The 26,634-nt window shown below is 33.6% G+C and overlaps 2 protein-coding genes across 4 annotated transcripts in view; one reads left to right on the forward strand and one right to left on the reverse strand.

The window, feature by feature from the left end:
- LOC117102273 (RRP12-like protein) overlaps positions 1–15,543 on the reverse strand; it is a 28,617-nt gene extending 13,074 nt beyond the window's left edge. For both annotated transcript variants that reach the window (XM_033242504.1, XM_033242505.1), the window contains exons 1-18: positions 15,273–15,543; positions 14,475–14,674; positions 13,868–14,028; positions 13,312–13,528; positions 12,963–13,101; positions 12,385–12,512; positions 11,775–11,965; positions 11,243–11,354; positions 9,793–9,963; positions 9,207–9,385; positions 8,414–8,535; positions 7,114–7,341; positions 5,230–5,381; positions 3,973–4,125; positions 3,541–3,699; positions 1,735–1,924; positions 1,402–1,509; positions 211–368 (exon numbers count right to left, since the gene is read on the reverse strand). In XM_033242504.1, the coding sequence (XP_033098395.1) occupies positions 211–368; positions 1,402–1,509; positions 1,735–1,924; positions 3,541–3,699; positions 3,973–4,125; positions 5,230–5,381; positions 7,114–7,341; positions 8,414–8,535; positions 9,207–9,385; positions 9,793–9,963; positions 11,243–11,354; positions 11,775–11,965; positions 12,385–12,512; positions 12,963–13,101; positions 13,312–13,528; positions 13,868–14,028; positions 14,475–14,674; positions 15,273–15,432 (2,928 nt within the window). In that variant the 5' untranslated portion in view covers positions 15,433–15,543. The remainder of the gene's footprint in view (positions 1–210; positions 369–1,401; positions 1,510–1,734; positions 1,925–3,540; positions 3,700–3,972; positions 4,126–5,229; positions 5,382–7,113; positions 7,342–8,413; positions 8,536–9,206; positions 9,386–9,792; positions 9,964–11,242; positions 11,355–11,774; positions 11,966–12,384; positions 12,513–12,962; positions 13,102–13,311; positions 13,529–13,867; positions 14,029–14,474; positions 14,675–15,272) is intronic.
- Positions 15,544–17,451: 1,908 nt separating this feature from the next.
- LOC117102274 (nucleolar protein 56-like) lies at positions 17,452–25,454 on the forward strand. 2 transcript variants are annotated; one of them, XM_033242506.1, is made up of 10 exons: positions 17,452–17,613; positions 17,911–18,112; positions 18,370–18,540; positions 19,118–19,316; positions 19,433–19,620; positions 20,291–20,442; positions 21,397–21,497; positions 21,692–21,840; positions 22,614–22,735; positions 23,234–25,454. In XM_033242506.1, the coding sequence occupies exons 1-10, from the start codon at positions 17,611–17,613 to the stop codon at positions 23,540–23,542; spliced, it is 1,596 nt and encodes a 531-aa protein (XP_033098397.1). In that variant the 5' UTR covers positions 17,452–17,610; the 3' UTR covers positions 23,543–25,454. The 2 variants fall into 2 exon arrangements, with proteins under 2 accessions (XP_033098397.1, XP_033098398.1); XM_033242507.1 differs by having other exon boundaries at positions 17,472–17,581.
- The last annotated feature ends 1,180 nt before the right edge of the window (positions 25,455–26,634 follow it).

Consider the following 26,634-nt stretch of genomic DNA (forward strand, 5'->3'; position numbering starts at 1 on the left):
CAAAATTAATACAATTTATAAAAATAGACACTTAATTACCAATTACTGAAAAAAAATAACATCAAAAAATTGTCACTTAAATTCATTGCATCAATAATTACTAATAAAATTTTGTTTTAATATATAATAATTATTAATGAGTTAGAAAGAATTGGAATTAACATATTATTATAATACTCCTTCAAAACTCAAGTATCAAAATGCCTTTACCAGAGATTCAACAAACTGGGCAAGTGTCGCCTCATCTAGAATTGTCAACAGCACTTTGACAAAACCAAGTGCGGACCGGACTATCTCTCTAGTTTTTGAAGAAAGCAAGGTGCACATGGCTGTTATCATCTGGTCTAGTGTTTCACCTGTTAGAATTTCTGAAAAACAAAATTTTTATTCTAATTCGCATTCAACAGCGGATAGCACACCTCTTACACAATGGAACTCTCTCTGACTATTGCTCCAGTGTTAATAGAGGTTGAATATTGTCTCAAAAAATAAATACTTAATTTACATAATTTGTGGGTGCATAATAACTTGACTAATAAATAAATCATCATAAATTAAGTTGTCTCACTCTTGAATCCATATGCAAATGCTTATTTGCATATTAAGCACAGGTGGGTTATTACCTCTGCCAAAGAAGAATTTTTTTTTCAACCCAGGCATAAAAAAAATAACGGAATGGAATGTCAGCATATTTTGAACTCTATTCAAAATTTAATATGACTCCACCGAACTTATGATAGTACTTTTTGTCATTTCATTGGTTGCATGCAAAATCAGGGTAGTTGGACACCTTGCTATTTTTACTCTTTGTACATATGTTGTATATAAGTTTTAATTCCGTGACACAGTTATAATTTACACTGGTAGAACTGGCAGTTGTCAATTTAACAGACTACTACTAAACATACCACTTAAATTCAATGCCGTTTTTTTCAGCACATCTTAAGTGCGCTCAACATAGCGGAAGTTGGCAGGTAAGGACATACCAGGGCTTGTAATAACAATGTAAATCCTATTTACAGTAACACTGTGATTGGCAGTTATTCAAACTTGAATATCGATTTGTTTAAATCAGTTTTTGCAATTAGTAAACCCACTCTTCTTGTCGCTAATTGCTAAACTTAGTAATTAGCATTAGAATGTGGTAGTATTGTATACTTCAGTACAGAGAAACTATAATACTTTTACTCGTAACTTTGGTTATAGTAAGTTGATTCCAGTATATGACCCATCTTTTTACAGTCAACAATGTGCAGGGAGAATAAGAATATATTAAAAAAAATATATTTTCTTTTTTCATTCACTGATGCTATTTTTGGGATGGCACGACTCATTAATGGGATGTACATTGTAATTTGATTGGTCAATACTAATATCAGTAAGTGCAGCTGAATCATATACCTTTGTATTCATAGACTATCCTTGTGAGGGACAGTATAGTAGCACTTATCATCTGCGGTGACCCGGCAAACCCAGCGACAACCAAATCCAAGAACTTGCCAAGACACTCTACAAAATACATATAAAACATATATGAATAAATTTTAAAAAACATAACTACCCTTTTTTTCGACCTTTTAATGAAAACAGGGTGCATATTCCATTACAAATTATTTCATGTCACTATTTACTAATGCAGAATAATTTTTTCCATTGAATAGTATTCGTTCACCTCTTTTGTTTAAAAAAAAGAACATCAAATTTATCAAATGCAAATGTTGAAAAACATGTCACCTGGTCTATCATCTGGTTCCCATCGAAGCATGGCATTGCTGGTTTCAATGAGAAGGGTAAAAGCAGACCCCCTTGCCTTGGTATTGATTTCTTTTGTGCATAACATCACCTCGGGGATAATGGCCTGTAGGAACTCATGTTGACCAGGAGGCAGGCGTTTTACAATCTGGACCAAGCAACGTAGCCTCGGCTGTAAAAAAAGAAACGATACGATTAACAATCATATTATGTTTTATTATACTCTCCTCAAAATCTCTTTACCAGCCAATATTACGGGCCTTACCTGTAATCTCGATAATACCATCATTATGTTATTTTTATGTTTATCAATCTCTCCCTAATCTTCCTTATCAGATGAGCTACAGACCTCAGCCAGTTATGGGCAGGGCTTAAGGAGAGCGTAAACCTAAGTAGAAGGGTCTTTCAATTTTTTTAATTTTTTTTTTGTGGGAGCCAGGGGGATTGCGTGTCCCCAGTTAGGGTCTAGTGGTAAGCTCTTGTGAAGGGCTAGTGCACAGAAAAATCTTACACATTTAAGCAGTTTTGCCAGCCAACAGGGTGCTTAACCTTCTCTCTACAATGGGGATTAAGTCCCCTTTCTACACAGGCTCCACTACTGCTACCAGTTAAATCCCACTTATTCTTACTATTGTATTCGTATGTTTGAACTTACGATATCTATGTCAAATCATTGGTGTTTCTTGTATGTTCCCTTGTATGATTTGAATAATATTTCTAGAAGATTTATTATTGTCATGCTGTAATTGGGTTTGTGCCATGCATTTGTTCCCAGTCATTGCATATTTTTCTTGAACGTTTATCTTTACCGGTTCATTAACTTGAATTCATCAATTTTATTGCTGTAGTTTAAGTGTGTCTGTTTTTAAATCGTTCTGTACTGAATATCTGAACATATCTCTATGGAATTGGTGCATTAAAAAAGAATAAATCATTATTATTCTGTTCATTATTTTCTCATCAGTTCCTACTTGCAAGCTGGGTTTGCACAAACCTTAGCAATTATACCTTCGCTATTGTTATGCTGATGTTTATCATTCCTCCTCAAATCCTCCTTTTCCTACTAACTCCATCCAAAAATCATCTCTAATTGTCTAATAATGATATCTGTTAAACCATGTGCAAACTATCAAATGTTCCTTGACAAGAACTGTTGGATGCCTACATATAGTGATGATGTGCCTATATATGGTCATGATGTGATGTCATCATGACCATATTTAGGCATGTCACATGTTTTTTGTCAAATAAAATATGATAGTCTGTTGGTGGTAATTTTTTTTTTGTTTACAAAGAATGCACCAGACTACTTGTACAGCATTTCAAAAGTCCACTTCTAGCTTTCATTAATAAATTTGATACCTTAACCTAGCTCTGTGTTTACCAACCAACCATACCAACCAAAATGCAAGGGCTTGTGGAATGTTTGGCACTGAACTTGAAAATTAGGCCTAGCCTTACAATAAAAAAAAAAGTTAATTCCCAATAACACGGCCCTGATTTCCAAACGTCATACTTGGGCATCTTAAGGCCCTGTCCAGACTATCAAAATCATGTGACATGCCTAAATATGGTCATGATAACATCACATCATGACCATATATAGGCACATCATGACTATATATGGGCACATCATGACCATATATGGGCACATCATGACCATATATAGGCACATCATGACCATATATAGGCACATCATGACATAGAAACTGTTGGATGTCAATAGTTTCTATGTCAAATAAAATTTAGTAGTCTAGATAGAGCTTAATAGTTTGTTATTCAACCTACTGCCTTTGAAGATGGTGATGCTGCTGCCAAACTCTTTAATAACACTTCTTGTAAATCGCTCAGATGAGAGTCGATGAAGCGTTGCGTCGATTCCAGCTTGCTCCCACATATTTCTTCCAATATTCTGTAGGCTTTTTTCTGTACAGTTCGATCATCATCCTGTGTTAAAAAATTAAAGATATTTTGATACCTGATACAAGATTAAATAAAGAATAAACCATTAAATGTAATTTTAATGATATCAGTGTAACAGACGGAAATTTAAAACTGTACACTACCCAAATGTCTAAAACATTTTAGACAAAAAAAATTAAAAATTGCTTACATAAATTAACATTTTTAAACAGCAAGATCACTTTTCTTGCTTCTGTTTAGCCAGATATATTTAAATTCCTTATAATAAATGTAAATTGATAAAGTAGCAAATCTCACCTCAAATTGTTTGGTAATTATCTTATATATTGAAGACAATCTGTTCTCATCTACGTAAGTTACCATTGCAATTGCTAAATCCATGATAGCTGCCTTTTCTGAGCTTTTGTCAGACAGTTTAGAGCATACTTTATCAAAGAAGTTACAGGTCAACTGGAAGTATTAAAATCAGTAACTATTAGTACTATAATATTGTATTATAACTTTTACATTATTTTAAAAACTCAACAAAAATGTACAAGTAGTCTTCGATAAAGGTACCACAATTTATAACCACTTGTTTTAAAAGCTAATACAATATTCTAATATACATTACCAAAGCAGAAATTGCATTTGAAAAAATGTAACAGAAATAAATTAATAAGCACATAAATCTGTAATATTAAAAAATAAATTAAATATATAACCAGAATAAACAAAAATCATATAATATAATAATAATAATAATATTATTTATTTGGTCTTTGGAAATACAACAAAAAAATAAATAAAAACTAAATAAAATTAATGAGTGAAAAGCTGCAAAAACCCGACAATATTATTAAAAAGTGAACTGGAACTATCAATAGCTAAAAGTAAATTACATAAATTTATAAATATAAAATATAACAAATTAATTAATTAATGGATGGAGAGAGGGACAGATGGATGAAAGGATGAATAAATGGGTGGATAAACAGGTGGATGAATGAATAGGTCTCAAAACACAAGAGTTTTAATTATTTTTAAAATTATATATACAAATTATATAATCATATAAATAATAAATAATCATAGAAATAACAATATATTATAGGATGAAAGTTCATCTGTTTTGGTGACACATAAATGAAAACCTTTGAACTTGCATTGCTAACAAAAATAAAATTTATTCCCTAGGAATTTGATTAATGCTTTACCTTCCATCAGCATGATCTGATGCTTACGGTCAAGTATCCGAAAGGTCATTGACCATAAGGCCTAACATCTTTGAATCATTATTCTGATGAATGTTGATGCTTTAATAATAGAAAATTCCTAGTGAGTAAATATATTTTCTAAGAACAAAAGTTCAACAATTTTCATTTAATAACTAATAATTAATATATATCATAAAAAAATATATAAAAATTAAATTTAATATTTAAAAAATAAAAAACAAATAAATAAATAAAATAAAAATTTTAAAGAATAATAATATAATAAAAATAAAATATAATAATAAATAATAATAATATACAAAAATAAAATATAATTATTAAATTTCCTTGAACATACTTTACTATCGGATATCATTAAATATGATTTGATTGTTTCAAAGACAATAAAATGGTCGGGATCTCTTTCCTTGGGGTTACTCTTGGAGTAAATGTTGAACAGGATTGGGAGAAAATTCTTGACAAATCTCGCAAGTTCCACCTTGTTGTCTTCTGAAAAGAACAAGAGGAAAATGTCAAGTAAAGAAATACAATATTGGCAATGAGTGACATCTTAATTACTTAAGATTAAACTTACTTCGTTAATTACATTGACAGATTTTATTATTGGAAATACAATACACAATGGATTAGACGGATTAGGACTTTAATCCAATACATTATTACTAACTTGAACAAACTTCCTAACTTACAATACAAAACGAGGTGGCATTCTCCCTAGGCCCTTGAAGATCAACGTCACCGTGTCACAGTGACACTAGGTACGTCTCACAAGAGGGTCAACAGTTGGCCATGATTATTAATAATTGGCCTTGATCCCAGACAATAGGCATGTGGTTGTAGAGGCAGCTAGCCTAGGCTGCATTAAAGCATTTAGTTTTAGATCTGTTTGAAAATTCTTATTTACAACCAATTCCAATTTATGACAACTGTTCAGTTTCAAAGTGAACATAAATGGGTTTGACAGTAAATTACATGGATAATTGGATTCAATAAAATACATTTACAAACTCAAACCTTTTAAGCATTTAAATAGTGCCTTCTATTATCAAAATATTTCAACATAACTTTAACATAACATAACAAATACATACTAAGTATACACTTTTAAAATTTCAGTTGAATAAATCTAAATATATGCAACAAAAGGAAAGTATATTACATACTCCAAGTATTAAAATGCATGCCATCGTGTTGGGATTCAACATTAATTATGTTAGTTATCAGGAATTTATTCTTGATGATGACATAATTAATGTTGAAATATTGAATCTCAGCACAATGGCATGCATTTCAATAGCTGGATGGAGCATGCATTATGTCATCTTATGAGATTATTCAGTGGACGTTTCAGTTAAGACAAAAGGTTTAACAGGAATCAACCACATAAATTATTAACTGCTTATATTAAAATTGGCATACAGGCCAAAAGTGAAGCAAAGGTACACCATTAAATAATTGATGATTGTATGTTCATTAAGGTTTAAAATTATGAACATTTTCATTTGTGTAGTTGTATAAAGGTCTTATATTAAAAATATAGTCTTGGTTTATGCAATAATTTTTTTTCGGTATACATCAGTTCCAAACAACATACTGTAGCGTATTTGCAGCAAACACAAGCCAAACCAGTCACTCGTCGCAAAAATCTGTTTTTAGTTATTAATACATACAGAGTGAAACAGTAAAATGAGAGCTATAAAATGGTAAAAGAATCATTTAAATCCAACATTTCATTATGAAGTTACAGGAGTTTAAACATACAGCTGTTTAAAGAACAATATTTCAGAAATCAGCCTTCAAAGTTTACAATTTTCTGGCATTTCTTAGGCTGAAACCATCACCAAATTGTTAAAAATTGTTGTTTTAACAATGAAAATTGGGAAAATAACAGCATAGCATGATGTATAGATATATAAGGGTTAGTTCAGTGCAATTAAATATATTTCAAAAATTTTTACACTCCAGAATTTTTGGTCATTATCTCAGAAACAGGATTTGCAATGAGTGACTGGTTTGACTTGTCTTTGCTACATATAGTTTAAATACATGTAAAATATGGGATGAATTTAGAATTTACCTTAGGGTGACCCAAATTCAGATTTACGACCAATTAATATTTATGACAACTGTTTTGTCCCAGGGTGTTCATAAATGGGGTTGACAGTAAATTAGATAAATGATTGGATTTTTCCAATAAAACTAACTGAAAACATATATTTACCATTTTCCATATTGTGTGCGATAAGGTGCCTGAGGGCACTACACACATCTTTCCTCAGGTCAGGTCGGTCACTAAGAGCAGATCCAAGTATTCTAGCAATGTCTTTGAATGATGCACATAAATCGGTTGGGTTCTTACAAAAACCAGGCAGCAAAGACCAGATTTGACTCTGAAGAATGTCATATGTTTTGGCTTCAACACCACGACCCGCTTGGGTCAACTGCAGAGCTGTAACGACAAAACATATTATAAGGTCAATTAATGCAACAAAATGTTACTGGTCCCTTTGTGTATTATTTCCTTAGATCTAAACATTATCTCATGTGTGTGTCTACATATGGCATAAATATATATTCATAATAATAATTAATAATAAAAATGACCATTTATAAAGCGCTCTTTACTGGGGCGGATTGCTATGGAACGGTCATAACTGGTAGTCTTAACTTCTCGAATAAAGCCAGCATTGCTATAAAACAGTCTTCCCTAAGACCACTTTGTGTATTGAAATGCAAACAAGCACTCCCTGGTAACGTAAGTTTGGGGGCGATGTCATGCGTGCTCAATGCACGCAAATGTATCGAAATGAACATAAATAAACGTAGACCTATTTTCAGACGCTGAGAAGCGTGCGGAATATTCGTCGTTCGATTCTCCGACTTTGACGATCTAAGCCTAGGACTTGCCATTGCACTGTTGAATTAATCAGCAGAACGCCTTGATGAAAATGATTTAAGACGTTATAAGCCTCCTCCGAGCAGGCGTTAAAATTCAAGACGGCTAACTGGTTAGACCGTGGTATAGCAACGGTCTATAATCATAGACCAGTAGTGACGTCACGATTATAGCCGGCTAACCGTAAAGACTGTCTAAAGACCGCTTATAGCAATCCGCCCGTGGTGTCTTACAGTGCTATAAGACCACTAATCTATTGGAAGAGATGAGTTTTAAGGGGAGACTTGAATTGGTGAAGACATGAAGACTGAATGATGTTAAGTGAAAGCTGATTCCAAATCACAGGCGCCTGGGCAAAGAAGCCCTTTGGATCAGATTTAAGGTGAGTTCTAGGAAAATCAAAAGTATGCAAATATGTGTGTTTAAGTGTCTCAATCTTTTCTTTTTCCTAAATCCCAAATAAGCAACATGTTTTTTTTGTTTGGCTTTATAGTAAATCAAATAACAAAAGAAAAAAAATACAGCATTATCATTATAGTATTTGAAACCAACAAATATTAAAAATAAAATTACATAGCAAAATATGAGAGAAAAAAAAGTAAAAGCAATTTCAGATATTACTTACACTTCGTTCGCAATTTAGCTGCAAGAGGTAAGAAGTATCTGTTGAAAAATTGCAGTTCAGTATTGCAAATATTTTCTCTCATTACAGGGATCAGCCAACTACGTGGAAATTCATAATTATCACTGAAAAAAAACCACAAAAGCTAATAATTATATAGAACATTATGACAATTTAAAGAAGACCAGATAAAACAATTTATCATATAAAAAATGTGTATAATAAGATATTTTTCATCTATGGTATTAGCAGCAAACTAGGATGATTTTATCCAATAAATCAAGTATTACATTTCAATTAAAAAACTAGTATTACATTACAATTAAATGGTAATTAAATGTTAAACTTAATGTGTTCACATAACATGATAACATGCTCTAGTATCAAATTATAACATCTACAATGAATAGGAAGGTAGTTTTCGCCGCACGACGTTAACCTTAATGTTAACGAATGACGTCATAATCTATTCATCTTGCATTGTGGACTATGTTAATTTTTAGGGTTTTATGCGCTTTACGTGCATTAGTTACGGGTTTGCGCATGCATATTTCAATTTGTTTACAAAAGGGGCGGAGCTATCGCTGTACATGTTGGGTACTAAAGTTAAAGTTAAGGTTAACGTCGCACAGAAAAAAACTACCTATTGTCTCTGGTGTACTGCATAATTCCCCAACTTGGGTGCACTGCTCTGTAGTTGCCGCAAGTTCCCAGGTACCAGCCACGATTTTGTATTTACTTATCTAGTAGCTAAACGTTATTTGACTTGTACTGAAATCTTAATGCTTCCACTTACTCATCTCCACTAATGTGCAGTGGTACCACACTGAGAACGGTCTTAGGCCCCATGTGCTTCACCGCCGACCCCATTGTCTTATCAAGCTCCACGGTATAAGGAAACTGATTTGTGCTTCTTAAATCTGCCATTGTTTGCAGGCACTTGCTCATCATGTGGTGACATTCTTTTCCTAAAATCTATAAAAAAATAAATCATATTATGTGTCAACAAATCGCTATAATTTGGTTGAAATAAAGATACTTAAAATGTGAGTATTATCAAGAATTACTTGTTCGTGATGACTTCTCATTGGGCGGAGTCAATAAATGGTTGGTGGGCCATTTAATCTACATATGACTGCATCAAGTCACAAATTAGATAAAAAGTAACCAACCAAACTCTTTGCAATATAAAAATATAAAATTAACAGCATATATAGACCAGTGACCATTAAATAGAGTAAAATCTTGTTTGTGTAACAATACATATAAAGTATAGGACAATCTAGAACAGAAATACAAAACATTTTAGTTTGCTGGTACCTTTTTAAACTAGAAAAATATAATTGAAAATATAAAATCTTGACTTTCGAGAGTTCTCTCACCTCAATAAATGTGCCAATAACCTGTAACACAAGACCCCAGGAGGCATGGTATCTGTAAGCAAGGCCGCCCTCTATTGTATGGAACATCTTGTGCACTGGTGAGACTGCTCCACTTGCAAACTCTATTTTCAACCAGTCAACAGAGGGCACTACACATTCCTTTAGAACGGTCTAGAAAACAGAATAAAATAAACAAATTATAAGACCATGTCAAAATGAAAAAACTGTAGGGAATGGTATAATGTCTGTAGTAATCTAATAAAATTATAATTTAAATATAGCAACAATTTTGCAATAATATCTTTCATATATGGCTTTTTAAATCCAATTTGATGTTTTATTATAAACTTCTTCAGTTCTTTGTTTAGTGAGTGATTCTGTGAAAATGTGCTGTAAATTTTGCTTACTGTCATTCTTAATATTATCTTAATAATTTTAACGCTATTTTATTCATATTTTGATTTGCTATTTGTACATTTTATCTCACCTAAGCTGTGTCCTGCCATGGTATTTTAAATTAAGATACCTCAAAATATAATTGAATCTCATACTTGTTATATTTATATAACTGAATCAGTTTCAATAGAATTAAACAATAAAATATTTTCCTTGCCAAATAACAGATTTGAGAGACAATCAACCAGTGGTTTTTAATCATTTTGTTATTGATTCATCTTGAATACCATCAAGAAATATTAATAACAGATTCTTATATAATACCATTTTGATACTCTTTTCAATTATCTATAAGTTAAGGCTGTTTACACTATGACGATAACGATCAAAAGCTAAAAAGCAATTGCTCATATAGAAAATAAAAGAAATAAGAGAAGTTTTCACACTAGCATGATTTGATAATGATTTATCATGTAGATGATTTAAAAAAAAAATTATTTCACAAATCAAATAACGTCATAATCGTGTGAAAACTTTTTATTATTACGATTACTACTATGATTATGATGTCATTTTAATTGATTTGTGAAAATATTTTTTTATCATAGGCCTACACACAATAAATTGTTATCAAATCGTGCTAGTGTGAAAACTTCTCTAATTTCTTTTACTTTCTATATGAACAACTGCTTTTTAGCTTTTTATTGTGGATTGTTATTTCCATAGTGTAAACAGGCCTTTAGTTGGTAACCAATTTATGGATTTTCATAGTAAAATGTTTGTAAATAAGTGTAACAAGTTGTTTTGACCAGTTTTATTGGGTATTAATAACATAATTGATCTTTCTAAATAAAGAATTCAGAGATTATATCATTAAAATAGAATTAAAATAATAATATACGAATTTATAAGGTGCATTTTACCTAGGGGTACAAGGGATACAAGTTAGAGTTGATGTTAGAGTTAGTCGGAGGGGTTAAACAAAAGCAATGATGTTAGAGTCAGAGGGGTTAGACAAAAACAATGATGTTAGAGTCGGAGGGGTTTGTCAAACCTTTAATGTCTTGGCAGAAGCAACAGCTACCTCAGACTTATCTGACAAAAAGCAAGCTATGGCCGCTGTGGTGAATCTTGGAAGATGACTGACACAAAGACGTTCATCCAACCTGAAGAGGAACACATAAAAATGCAATATATATAATATATATACCAACTGACCACGAATGGCAGCAAATATTAGAAAATACTAATAAATTAATTCATAGAAATTTGAAATAATACTAATTGGCTTAGTTTTAGAAGGAAACAGAACATTGTGAAAATGGTAATATTTAGGATTTGCTTGTCATTATTGTTATTTTATAGTCAAGATTAAAGATTTATTAATTAACTTGTCCATAAAAAATACAAAATGTATATCAATTGTACATAAATGTATATATATATGTAAATAAATTATATAAAAATGTAAATTTAACAATTTAACAAGAGGAAGTCTTAAGTTTGTTTTGTTTCACAAATTTTGAATTCTGGTCATGTCGCTTATACAACACATGACAGCAAAGGTAATTGACATGTGTGCTAACCTGACAAGACAGATATATGCGGTTTCCATGACAGCAAGCCAGGCCTGCATTTGCTGGGCATCATTGCTACCAGGCTGGTAGTCGTAAAGAGCATTGATGATTCGAGCGTTCAGGTCTGCAGGGAGCGATGAGGCCTTTGGCTTCGAAGAGAAAAGGCTGTGTAGACACTGCATTGAAACTGAAGTAACCAGCTGCAGGGTAAACATTGTATATCGTCTTACCCAAATGATAAATTGCTATTTATGTTGGTGCAAATTTTAAAATCAAAGGTCATAAGACTTTCTGTTTCTCTTTCAATTTTGACAGAAAAACTTTACAATGTTTAAACTTTTTTAAAAATTTATATAACTTAAATGAAATATTATATTCTCATAAAAAAATTATACGAAGATATAACTAAAAATAGCACACGCCATTGTAGTTCATATAACAAAAGAGAGAAGTGTTGATTTCGGGACACTGTCTATACACATAGTAATGGTACACTCTTATCTCTGGTGCACATTGTATATTACAGAGCAATTCCATGAAAGAATTTGAAATGTGTGCTATCCTTGGTAATATTTGAGCTTGTAGCCCTGATAAGATCGAGGGCGGTGTAGGTACATACCGGGTTGCTTAGTGTCATTACTCTTAATAACGTCTCGCAGCAGGACTTGATACTCTGTTTTGGAAACCATGGCAATGTATCTTTCATCAATCCAAGGATATGCAGAGTTGTTGTTGCTTCCCCAGTGCCTGTGTCAGAAACATTACATTTCAATGATAAATTTCATCTTTATATTCACTTCTATAATGGCTGGTGCTGGTGTTCAAAACAAAAGGATTTACATTTATATTAACATGTCAGGAGCAGCACTTTCTGTGAATGACAGTGGTTTATTTCACTTTTGCTGCTCCCTGGCATTACACTGCATTGTATGTTTTTTTTTTAATTTTTAATACTCTTTGCTGAAATGAATAAAATAAAGAATTTTTTAAACGTTTTTTTACACCCCGCAACAGTAAAAAAAAAAGACAATGGCGTGGTACATAACTCTTGACTTTTCTACTTGATGGATACAGAACTTTGCTCAAAACCATGCCAAGTATGTTAGAAATATATTGTTTACTAATCTAAAAACTTTCATCAACATAAAAAAAAAAAATAAAGTATGAGGTGTTAAGTGTGTTTTTCGTGTTACTTACCTCCACACTGTTCAACTTGTTGGATGCAAAACTTGGCTGTTTGAGAAGCAGCTGGGTGATGAGGGGGTGCCCGACTTGACACCATGAACTGACTACCTCTTAGTATCGAGCAAATTGCAGTCTGGGCTGCTTTACGTACCTGAAATGCCAAAATGTAATGCTCTTATGTCCAATAAAAAATAATCTTTGTGCTGGATATGCATAGTTTTAAAAGGAGCATTTTCTAATGTCTTTAGCCTAAGCGAAAGAAGAAATGTCCCCTTAATTTCTGTTGGTAGCAGTACATGGTAACAAATCATGGCAGAGAAAAACATTGTTTATGTCTTGTTTTGAAAAAGGAAAACATTACCTTGGGTTTTTGGTGAGTGGTAAAACTTAATACTCCATGATATACTTGCATGGTAGAGGACTCACTCCATGTTGCAATGTCAACAATTCGCAAAATCGTTGCTAGGCATTGCAGACAAGATCGGACAATTGAAGTTGTGTTTGAATTCTGTGCTAAGATTTCCATGAAACACTTACAAATCATTGAAAACTTTACTTTTATCACATTTGCTGGAACTCTGTAAAACAATATTTCAAAGAAATCATTAACAAATCCACACCAATTAATGTAACAATCGTAATAAATATTGAATATATATAAAAAATAAACATATACATACAAAATATTTATGATATATTTCTGTAAAAACAATATGGATCATTCAAACATTAAATTAAAACACATATACATAAATAAAACAGTATAATGTTTACAGTATGCATCTGCTAATGTGAATTAATTTTTTTAAATAAAATCTAATAACTTTATTAAATATATAAAAGTAATCGATTAATATTTAAAATAATTTAGCAGTTATTATCTGTAAATATTGATTTTGATTGACAGACAGGTTTACCTTTTCAAGACCAAATTAAGGAGATAAAGGACAGCAGACCTGGAATCATCTTCATCAACAGTGTCCAGTGTTGTCATAAGCGCTGCAAAATACTCGGTTTCTGTTTCCTTGCCCCCTTTTTCCCGGATTACTTCTGTTACAGCAGCTAGCACTGCACACACCTTATAGTACAAAACAAACTTATATTTAATATCTGCATTTTATATTTTAGCATAATATGTAGGTATGCCTACTTTATATATAGGGTAATTCTTCATATTTCATATTTATTTAATCTTAAATTCACTTGAAAATTTAATAATATATTTGTATTACAGAAAAATTATATAGGGTAAAGAAAAGAAATAAAAGTACTGTATATAAATAGCTTATTAATAACGGTTGCAAAGATCAAAAAATGTTTTAATTTCCCCCTAGTTAAAGTATGTCCTGTATTTGATGCTGTAGATTATTTGACTGATTATATGTGCAAATGTTGAAAATTTTGTGCAAATATGTTGTCAACATTTCTTATGTTTATTTTTATTTATCATTATTTCCCAATACATATTTTTGAAAAAAATGCATCATAAACTGAATTTTTTTTTTAATTAATTCAATGGCTGACCTCCTTATGACTTGCAGACTGCGAGTCCCAGTATCGCTTTACACGGTCAAAAGTGGGATTTGTGCAGTCACTAAGCCCGCTCATGAATGTGCCAAATGTATGCCCTCCTTCCGAGTCCATATCGCAATCACCAATGACGTCATCTCCATGTGAATTTTCATTGTGTTTTTCCAAACTTTTCTTAGTCAGTAAACTCTGGCCTGAAAAATCAAAATGATAAAAAGTTGTAAATGTGTATAAAACGATAATATAATTTCAGGCGACAGATCAAATAAACAAAATTCCATTCATATTAATATTATTAAAATGTAATGCTGTAGTTTCTGAGGACAAATCATTTTGATTCTGATTCTGACTGGAGTTGTTTCTCACCTTTATCATGAAGAAGAGGGCTTTATTATGGATGGTAAATTGTTATTGTTAAATAACAGACTTTCTTATCATCTTTGTTTAGATGAACCTATAGGCAATATATATAGTAACTCCAAGCATGGTGGTAAGCATATATCAAATTAGTTAAAAGTAAAAATTCCTTACAAATTACAATTCATCAATGCAAGGAGGTAATGTAGGCCTAGCCTACAGTAGGCCTACCTCCTTGCTCAATCAATGTCAATTAAAATTCAAAAGAATCAGAGTAGTTACTAGCCTAGCTAGGCCTAGCCTATAATATTAGCATTATATTATACTTTGCTATGGCCTACAGACAGTGTACGCCTTTGCGGTAACTAGCTAGGGTCTAGGCCCCTAGGCCTAGTTTTTGCCTAAAAAGTAACGTAGGCATAGGCCTAGGCCTACCCCGATTGGACGGTTTGCTTGGTAAGAACCGGGTGCGCACTGCAGCCTGTCTGTGACTTTGATTCGCTGGGTTCGACACACAACTTTGGCCCTTTTTCCATCGCTTTGCTTTTTTCTTAGTTGTTGATGCTCCTTTAATTCTTCCAGGACCACGAACCATGATTTATAATTTACAAGCGAGCTGCTCTATTAATCATAAAACACTTTAAAGTTTCAGCCACATCGATTTCATTTTTTTGACACAGACCAGACCACATTCATTGCAAAACACATGGGGAAGGTTGCCAGATAATTGAAAAGGTCTCTTTCAGTAGGCCAGGAAGAGAGAAGAGAGAGATTAAGAAATATACAGTTAATACCACCACAAGTTCTTTATAATTTTAATTGAGAAATAGGTGTTTAATAATAACATGAAAACATTTTAAGTACTTTAGTAATAGTGGGGGAATTAATGAAATATCCATCTACTTCTGGCAATTTTTTACATTGTTGAGGGCGGCATCATTTCTGTGGGCATCTTTTCCTGAAGATTAAATCCCGGTTATAAATCTCCGCTAGCTGAGTAGTGAGTTTCAAGCATATTTTCTGAAACGCGTTGACAAGTAGCTTACCGCGAACGTAAATGTTAAAAGATGCATTGCCACCCACAAAATAATCTATAAAACAGCCTCAAAACTCAAAAAAACATCTTAGAATTGCTCATTTTAAAGAACCACATTATAAGGCATGGTGGTGTCTGATTTGATGGGTCTCACAATCGCTTTAGATTATGAAAAGTTTGCTTTCTAGATAGCTTTACTTACAAATTCAAAGTAGGCCTACATAAGGTTTTTTTTAAAAACAACACATATGCATCTGCCAAGTTTACGTGAGTTTATGTGAGAATCATAGGCGTAGATCCCGGGCGATGGGGGGAATCTAACACGCCAATCACCCCCCCCCCCAATGAAAAATATTTTTCTACGCCACTGATGAGAATGCGTTTTATCAATAATGTTAAAAAGGCCCAATGTATACAATGGCTCGTTTGCACTATAAAGAACCCAGTACATCCCCTGTCTCTTATACACATCTTTTCTTATGTTTATTTTTATTTATCATTATTTCCCAATACATATTTTTGAAAAAAATGCATCATAAACTGAATTTTTTTTTTAATTAATTCAATGGCTGACCTCCTTATGACTTGCAGACTGCGAGTCCCAGTATCGCTTTACACGGTCAAAAGTGGGATTTGTGCAGTCACTAAGCCCGCTCATGAATGTGCCAAATGTATGCCCTCCTTCCGAGTCCATATCGCAATCACCAATGACGTCATCTCCATGTGAATTTTCATTGTGTTTTTCCAAACTTTTCTTAGTCAGTAAACTCTGGCCTGAAAAATCAAAATGATAAAAAGTTGTAAATGTGTATAAAACGATAATATAATTTCAGGCGACCTGTCTCTTATACACATCTAGATATCATTATCATTATCATTATTATTATTATTATTATTATTATTATTATTATTATTATTATTATTATCCAAAAAAAATCAGGCCCACAGTGTGACGTTGGTTGATGGTTGGTCCAATATTATTTTTTACTTTTGTGTCTTTAGAAACTCAGAAGAAATCGTGTTCCAATGTGACACTGCATCTTTGAGTATCAATCAATCCAAGTAATGTCAACATTAAAGATAGGCCCTATATCTACACTCTCTTCCACAAAAATCTGGAAAAAAAACACTTTAAAAAATCATATAAGATTTTGAATAGCTCATATAAAATGATCAAATAAGTTATCAACTTCCAATTAAAGAAACAGTTCGAAAAAATAACTTTTGCTGATTCAGACATCTGAATACAAAATTCGTAATTGTAACAAGGATGCAAAAGAATATAGCTATGGTATTATTTTAACTGTCATAATTGAAAGGGTTTTTTTTTGTTTTTTTTCTTAAATATATTTACAGTGATAGTAAGTTAATACCAGTAGGCCTATACAAATTAAGCAATTCAAACATGGAATTGAATTTTTCATATTAATCGCTCATGGCAGACAGTGCATCTTTAATGAATAGAGTAGGGCGAAGTCGTGTTGGACTGTCGGTATTTTTTGCGTTATCAATTTACCTCAAACGCACTGATCGACGCACGCGTGTTATGAGAGTCGTGACGTCATTTATAATCAGACTTTGAGCTTCCAGAGAAAGTGCCTCATTTTACATGATGGATGGTGGTTCTGTTGTGCTCCACGTGAGAGAATTGTTTTTATGAAGCTTGGTTAAATATCACTTTGACGTGTATTTGTTAAGTTAAAGAAAGGTAGAAAGAGTTCTCTAGAGTTGTTAGAAATGGTGAGAAACAAAACTGATTGTTAGAAACTTAATCTATGAAATCGTAGCGTGGTGGGAACTGCCAACACAAACAAACAAGCGGCAGGAATCAATATGGCTAAATAATGAAGGGCGGAGGCCCAGGCTAGGCTAGCTTGGTGTAACCCAATGGCAGGCAGTGTTGTAGGCCTCCCTTAGGCTACTTACCTAGCTATATTACCTAGGCCATGGATAGGACTAGGCCCTACTACTACGCCTTTTATTTTATATTTAGTCAAATTTAGCGATCACTTTTTTTGATAAATTTTTTTATTTCAGCATCTGTACATGCTTTTTGAGCATGCCTCGGGTTATGCCCTGTTCGTTGCTCAAGAATTTGAAGAAGTGGCTATGCAACAATATCTTGTTGAACAAGGAGTAACAGAGTTTGGTAAATTTGCTGGGTTGGTGAAGCTTCATGCATTCTCACCTTTCAAGTCGGGAACAAACGCATTAGACAATATGAACAATATTTCAGAAGGTAATAAGGAATAAAAATGATATGCCTGTGTCAAGCAATTAGTAATTTACCAGCAATTTTCCATTAACCCAACATTTCAATCCAGTTTTTATCATACAATTTGAAGGAACCTGGTCAACACCGTGGTGGGGTGGAGGTATTTGTTTACAGTATTTGGTAGTGAGCTTATAAACAAGAAAACTCATTAACATTACAAAAATCTCAGGCCTTTTCTAATATCTTATAACTTTTCCAATTTGTGTGAATATTTATTTTAGGTGTAATACATGAAGATCTTCACCTGTTCCTGGAGACTAATCTACCAGAGTCACCAAAGAAAAAGAAGAAGGTAATATTGGGTGTCGGTGACGTTAAGATCGGATCAGCTATCCAAGAAGCTCTCAGCGTCTCGTGTCAGTCTACAGGAGTGGTTCCTGAAATTTTAAGAGGTTGGGAATTACATTATTTGATATTGTAGAATCATATGAATGAACACATTAGCATTTAAGGTACAGTATATTCACCAACATTATGATGATATCAAGATGATATTTATTTCAAGAGAGCAGCATAGCTCGGTCGTCTACACTAGTAGTGGTAGCCACTGTGTGGACTCTGAACTATGCAAATCTATTTTTAACCTCTGGTGCCCGGTTCAATTCTATCCGCGTCCCTACTTGTGTTTTTACTTGAGGGTTGGAATGCAAGTATAAAAAGGCCCAGTTTTTTGCGGAGACGTGCAAGTCGTTGACCCTTGTGAAGTATGGTCCATGTGCATGTTAAAGAACACAGTACACTCTCTAGAGAAGAGTAGATTGTCTTCTGGTGTACTGACTAATCACTGCTAGAAAAGAAGGAACCCACTGGAAATTAGTCTTTGGACGTGGGTTATCTTTGTCTTTGGTGTTTACACTGAATATGTAAAATCTAATCCAACCAAGAGACAGGAAAGAATATTCAAGGTTTTTATCACTTTTATTTCATTAAATTGATAAAACTGTAATTATTGTTTTTATTTTATCCTAGGTATTCGGTTGCATTTCCATGCCCTAATCAAAGGCCTTACGCTTGAGGTCGAAGGAAAAGCTCAACTCGGTTTGGGTCACAGCTATTCAAGGGCAAAAGTAAAGTTCAATGTAAACAGGGTGGATAACATGATTATTCAATCAATAAGTCTTCTGGACCAACTAGACAAAGACATCAACACATTTTGTATGCGTATAAGGTATGCCTCTATATAGAAATTTGTTATCAAAATTTGCAGTATTAATCCACATAAAAACATTCAGTTCTCCTGTGACAAATATTAATAATTTGTTTTGTTTTTAATATTTTTTGTAGAGAATGGTATGGGTACCATTTTCCAGAGTTAATCAAAATTGTTACGGACAATGTGACATATGCTAAAGTCACAAAGTTTATCAAGAGTCGCCAAGACCTGACTGCTGACTGTCTAGAGGGTCTTGAAGAAATTACGATGGATTCAGCAAAAGCTCAGGCTATCTATGATGCAAGTAAATCATCCATGGGTAAACAACCAATTCTTTTTTCATTTCATTTATTTTGTCTCAATAAAGTATATTTATGTAAATCGGCAAAAGACAGGATAACCAAAAGTATACTAAATAACTGTCAAGTGGCTCTCCAAATCAATAGAGAAACAGAAACATAAAAGAAACATAGAAAATGTAAATTTGAAATATAAATTAAATATATAATAAAGATATAAAATTAATATAAATTAACAATTGTGTAACTAAGTGCACAGTGCTTATTTATTGTACGAATACTACAAAAGTTATTCTAGTTTTTATCAGTGTCATAAAAATAGATTATAGATTTAAACATAGATATTAAAGGATAAGCTATACCAAAGAGTATAAACTGCAAGACTGTCCGACTGTCGGGGTTTCGTTGGAACGCAATCCTATCTCATAAAGTAATGCCGTGAGGGGGCGTGTCCTTCAAAAGAACGTAAAGGCGTTCATATCGAATGTGTGCTGCGCGTCTGTAGAATGTGTGTTAGGGTTTCAAACGCAGCACGCATTCGATGCGAACGCCTTGTACATACTTTTGAAGGACATGCCCCCTTTGTGGCAGTACTTTTTAACGTTTCATTGCCAGTTCTTTGGCTATACACTCAGCCATACATGTTTGTTATTATCATTATAATTATTATGAAGTATTCTATTCATTTAGGAATGGACATATCACCAATTGACCTGATCAACATTGAGAATTTCTCTACTCGTGTCATAGCATTGGCCGACTACAGGAAGAGTTTACATACATACTTGCAAGACAAGATGCAGAATGTGGCGCCAAATCTAGCAGCGCTCATTGGAGATCAGGTATTGTGTAACATGAGTACCGTATAATCTTGTGTATAAGACGGCCCCGGGTTTAAAAGGATTTTTTGATCGGTTTTTGTATGTCAGGTGTATAAAACGGCCCACTGTTTCAGAATTCCTACTTTTTGCTGTTTTTTATGGTCTTGGTTAGACTTGCCACAAGTCTCTTATTTGTTATTATTTTTCTCATTCTGGATAGCGCCACCAACGAGAAAGTTAATTTAGAGATAGACGATGTAAAACACTGAAATCAGGCACCAGGATGCCAAAAGAATGACGTAAACTTATATTCCGTATTTGGATAAATGGGCGGACCGAAATAAACAATTTCAACCAATCAAATGTTTATATTTTTGGAGCCACGAAACTGTGTCACTCGCGTCTACTAGTTAGGCATGACTAAATTTAAATAGTCCTCCGTAATAAAACGGGCCTAAAATATTTAGAATAGACCCTAGTAAGACTAATTTTGGCAATGGCAAAAACAATTAAGCTTAGACTAGATGGCATACCATACAAATACAACAAAACTTTAACTTTCCAGGATGATGGCTCAGGCCTCATCTGGATGGAGTCAGGAGTAGTAGGCCTAGCCTAGTAGTAGAGGCTTGGCGTATTTTTAAGTTCTTACAGAGGCCTACCTTTTTAACAATATTCTACCCTAAAGGCCTAAATCTGTAGCAGCTAGCGGTGAGCAAGGTTCCTAAGTATATAAAGAGTGAGTAACCTAAAATTAGGGCCTGGAACCCAGGCTAGGTCTTGGTATGCATCTAGCTGGGCCAAATGTAGAGCTAATCTTCCAAATATTACCATTTTATGTGTTCTTAAATGCTCATTAAAATATTTGTTGTATAACATTAATGTATTATTTCTGTCAACTTAAAGTGCCATCAGCAATGTTGCCCACATATTTCTTTAAAATTTTAAAGTTTCATTTTAAACTTTTTTTCTTAGGTTGGTGCACGTCTGATCTCACATGCTGGTAGTCTGACTAACTTGGCTAAGTATCCAGCATCTACCGTCCAGATCTTGGGAGCAGAAAAGGCACTTTTCAGGTAATTATGTTTTATATACTGTACGTTATGTACATCAAATTTACATGCCAGTTATCTTCATTGCTGTTTGTATTTTTTCTTATGTACATGGTATGTAAGTTCAAAGAAATAGTTCTCCATGATTGAAACTGAATAATTACTAGTATGAGTACTATATCATTTGTTTTTAAATTATCTATTTTATTCTGTCACAGGGCATTAAAAACTAGAGGTAACACACCCAAGTATGGTCTAATCTTTCATTCCACTTTCATTGGACGAGCTGGTGCTAAGAACAAGGGAAGAATTTCACGTTATCTTGCAAACAAGTGCTCAATAGCATCAAGAATTGACTGCTTCTCAGGTGGGTTTTTTCCTTCTTTTTTTTCCATTTCTTTCAATAAATACAATTCATAAAGAATATTTTAATTTTCCTAATAGCATATATTTTTAAAATATGTATTTTTTTTCAATATAATTCTGATCTGGGCAATAGTACCTATTTCATGTAGAAGTGGTTTGATGCAATGGTTTGGTTCCCCAACCTTGACGTCAGGGTTTCAATCACTCGCTGTGTATTTCAATTGTGTCCTTGAGCAAGGCACTTTATCTGCATTGCTTCTCTCCACCAAGGAGTAAGGTACCTGGTAGGGTTAAATGACAAAATATGCTGATTAGCTGTTGCAGCATTATGGAATACCTCCCCCAGGGAGTTGAGCTTGTGTTCCATAGGTGTTTAATCCAATGACCAGGGTAATGATGTGAAACTCATAGAAGGCTTATCATAATACACTTCATAAATCTACCATTATAGTAGGGTCGTTTCCAATGGGTTGTGCACTTTTTATAATCACAGTAAAGTTAATGACTTCCTTGAACTCTGAGGAGCTCATCCACCCTTTGTTCAGCAGTTTTTTTTTTGTTTTTTTTTTGCTGCTGGGTGGCTGGAATACTCTTCCCTCAGCAGCCACTGAGACATACTCTGAAGCTGACCACCCTATCTACCAGATGCATTTTAGTGTCATACCCAGGACTACACCAAGATACCATGTAGTATTTTTATAAAATAGTTGGTTAAGTAAAAGTGTATTAAATTAAAAAGCAACACAAGTTTATTACTTCACTCTTGTTTTTCAGAGATGCCGTCTTCTGTTTTTGGCGAGAAGCTACGAGGCCAAGTGGAAGAACGCTTGTCTTTTTATGAAACCGGCGAAGCACCAAGAAAAAATGTTGATGTCATGAAGGAAGCTGTCGTTGAGGTATGATAGCACCCTCTTTCAATTTAGCCAGTAGATCGATAACGTAGTACGATACTTTGGTATAAGCCCATATTATATTTTTTTAATTTAAAATAAAATAAAGTGTATTGAAATTTATGACTAAAATACTTGAGGCTTCAGGCTGAAATATGCTTTAAGCAGTTTAAACAATCAAGATAATTCTTAACTGAAAGCAGAGTGCCAGAAATGCACATCGAAGGCTCTGTAATACACAATGTAATCTGTGTTATTTGTGAATTTTATGCTTTTTATATTTCACACAATGGGTTATATAAATGCTTTGTATGACTTTGTCATAATCATTGTTTAATATTAATCTTCAAAAGGCTCGACTTTTTGATCCAATCAAATGTTTCTAGATCTGCTAGTAATTTCTTTTCCTGGTATAAATCTAACCACAGTACTTGCTCCTATTCAGTTTTTTTTTTTCTTGACATTTCCATTATGTGACTTTAAAATGGATTGTGTGCTTTTCAGGCGAAAGAGCAGGAAGCCATCTTGAAGAAGAAACGGAAGAAGGAAAAGAAGAAGAAACGCAAACTTGAAGAATCGCAGGCCGAGGAAAGCCGAGTAGATACTACAATGGAAGAAGAGCCAGAAGAGACACCTAAGAAGAAGAAAAAGAAGGCAGTACAAGTAAAGGTGGAGGAAGAAGTGCTGACCAATGGAACATCCGAGAAGAAGAAAAAGAAGAAAAAGTCCAAAGTTGCAGATGTCAGCATGGAAGAAGAAGAACCTGTTTCAGAGAAGAAGGAAAAGAAGAAAAAGAAGAAAGTTTCAATTTAAAAATGAGTTCATGCCCATATTTGTATTTTTTATCATGGAAGCTGTTTTCACACTGTTTCAAATAAAATTGAAACATGTTTACTCTTATGGGGTTTCCCCATTACAGTAGTTGTTTGGGTCCACACCCTTGTCACCATTTAACACTAGGTATTAATTTACCAATTTGTATAAAGACCATATATAGGCATTCAAATGCTTGGTCAAGAACACAGCCCTCTGTGAATTGTACCAAGAATAGGCCTTGATAGTGGACTACCTTAATATTATATTACTTTTTAAAATAATATTTGAAAGCAGCATAAAACATTTAATAAATTATGTTAGCAGATTACTGCATGATGAAGTGGTAATAATACAATCACTGTTGTTTTGATATTTCATAGATTTGCTCAAATCATCTTCAGGCGTAGATGATTTTAGATGTAAATAATATTGGTAATGTAGAACTGGAGACGAAGTGGTATTAAATTTTCTTGCTTGTCTGAGATAACTAAGATCATTGCAGCATTTTATTGATGAAACAGTTACTGTACCCACTAATTGTAACACTTCAATTGATTCTATCCTATTTTACAACAGTTATGATTTATAACATGCATATCATTGCATGCTCTTTTGTATAAACACAAATTTGATTTAAACTACAGAATCCAATAATGGGTGTCATTTAGTTTCACTAAATCATGTTGCTTATAAATGAATGTTTAAAATATACCGCCATTTATCAGTAATATATCCAATAGTGTATATAATCTGTATTAATTTCAAGGACATCCCATTTAGCTAGCAGAATTACAACTGGAAGGTATTTCAGTAAAGAGATCCCTGTGAATTTATATCACTGATCTGTCAGTGTCATTTATTCACAAGCTCCACCCCTTGGCAACAGTTAACCAATCAGAATAATTTAATCAAGCTGTGGATGTAATTGTCTGTATTGCTCAGCCCACGCCATGGTTGGTTGAGCACCAGGCCATGCATAGAGGGAATTGATAGCAATGGTGATAAATTGACTGCGAGCTTTCTATGTAAAGAGGAATAATGTGGAAGATTGTCTGTGTGGTGGAATTTTAAACACTAATTGAACAGAATTGTGTTTGGTTCATAAGAATAGGGTAAACACCACCAATCTTTTGATCTATAAAAGCCAATTTGGTGACCTCTGATTACACTAGAAGTATTGAAGGAAGTACAGTATGGTAAATCCCTACTTGAGTACTGTATTCCAGGAATTCTAACACATAGCATTGTTTGTTCAATATGTTACATACTGACTTAACATTTATTGTTTGCCTGTAACATTTTAGATTTGTCATTGCTACATTCAACCTTGTATATAATCATGGTTACCATCCACAAGTAAAGTCACTTTCAGGAAATTGTATTCTGTCAAAACAAATGGATAATTTTGCTGGAAGTAAATAAACCATAATTAGAATCAACTTGCTTTGACTTTTTGTTCGTTACCACAAATTTTTCAATGCAGGGATGGTGCCAGCGGGTGGGCTGACTGGGCCTGGGTGGGCCCACTGGGCCTGGGTGGGCCCATCAGGGAGGGAGCCTGACACAGCAGTCAGAGCGCCAAGTAAAATTAGTGGGCCTGAAGTGGATGTGAACTGGGGCCCATCTGTCTGGGAACAATAGACCACCTGTCTGGAAAGGAAGCTGATGCCACCCTTATTCAATATTGTTTGTCATTATAGTATTGTATGTTGCTTCACTATGGAGTTTATATGAAAATTTGTATTATCAATTTGACTAATGCAAGTTAAGAATGATTTTTATTTTTCTTTAACAATTTTAATAATAATTATAATTTTGGACAAGCATTAAAATGTTGAGGAAAACTTATCCAAGTAGATTAGTTAGCCAATTGTGCTTTTACCTTTAATAAAACATTTTCAAATGTAAACGGTTATCAATCATTGAATTTTTTTTGTGGTGTGGTTTTCAGAGTGCCTCGAACATAAATGTACAGTGCTGACCTAACCAACTCTGAATTTGGACCAAAACAGGGCTGCAAGTGAAATTAAGTGAATTTTGAAAGTGCATGGCTGTAAATAAGCCAAATTTTGCACTGTCAAAGTACTGTAGTATGCTGTTCACCACCATGGATTGTCTACTCTACACTTAGTGTATTCAATGAATTGTTAATATGCATGAAATGCTTCCTAATAGTGGAAGTGAATGATGACAAATATGACCCAAGCTCACAAACGGGCTGTAAACTCGCACTGCACTGTATTGAGAAACAAGCCTCAATACCCAGAATAGGGTGTAGAACGTGAATTTTGTGTGAATTGGGTGTTTGTGTAATAAATAAAGTATTTACTATTCCTGAAGTTTCAGTTTAAAATTCCAACTGTAAGAGGTAAAATTTAGCCATTTTCGGATGGGAGTTAATGAAAAATGAATAGAAACCTGCCGAAAATAAAAGCATTTTTCTCAAAACTTGATTTAAGAAAGTTGATAAGATGACAATTATTCAAACGGCCATATCTTTGCTTCCAGACACCCGATTGAGTTCATTTAACTGTCATTTTAAAGTAAATGATATGTTCTATGCCATTATAACAAAAACTCATTTTGGCCTGAGGACGAGTTTACAGCCCGTTTGTGAGCTTGGGTCACAAATACTGTATAACCTGTCTCTTATACACATCTAGATGTGTATAAGAGACAGGTATATATGCCCATCAAATTAATTGGAGCAAAAGAAATATGGGCTGCTCTAGCTTTTGGTGGAGTGCTCTTCCAGCATTCCAGGAATTTTCCACTACTTCTTTTCCATAATCCCAAGTGAATTAAACTCTTGCTACGAGAGCATCACCAACCCCACCCCTTCAAAAGAATTTGACGAAGAGAGTACAAAGGGTAAGCCAAATTTGAGCAACATCAACACTCAGCTAAACTGCCTTACTCAGCACTTTGTCCCAGCATATTACTGTACGTTCTTTGTTCCACAAAATATTCTGTTTGCTGAGCCACTATGGCGGGAGCTTATCCCCAGTTTGTGTAGTGTTAAGGGGATGAGTGTGTGACACTCCCCTGGGTGTGACATCAGCATATCACAGGTTACTCCCAGAAATTCG

This window comes from Anneissia japonica, unplaced genomic scaffold, assembly GCF_011630105.1.
Source record: "Anneissia japonica isolate Jap-2015-1 unplaced genomic scaffold, ASM1163010v1 scaffold165_len1371125_cov188, whole genome shotgun sequence".
Classification (NCBI taxonomy): domain Eukaryota; kingdom Metazoa; phylum Echinodermata; class Crinoidea; order Comatulida; family Comatulidae; genus Anneissia; species Anneissia japonica.

What these genes read in the sequence shown, in the direction of transcription:
- LOC117102274 (XM_033242506.1), top strand. An exon ending in TATGAACAATATTTCAGAAG is followed by an intron (nt 18,113 to 18,369) that starts GTAATAAGGAAT and finishes TATTTATTTTAG; the next exon opens with GTGTAATACATGAAGATCTT. An exon ending in GCAGAAAAGGCACTTTTCAG is followed by an intron (nt 21,498 to 21,691) that starts GTAATTATGTTT and finishes ATTCTGTCACAG; the next exon opens with GGCATTAAAAACTAGAGGTA.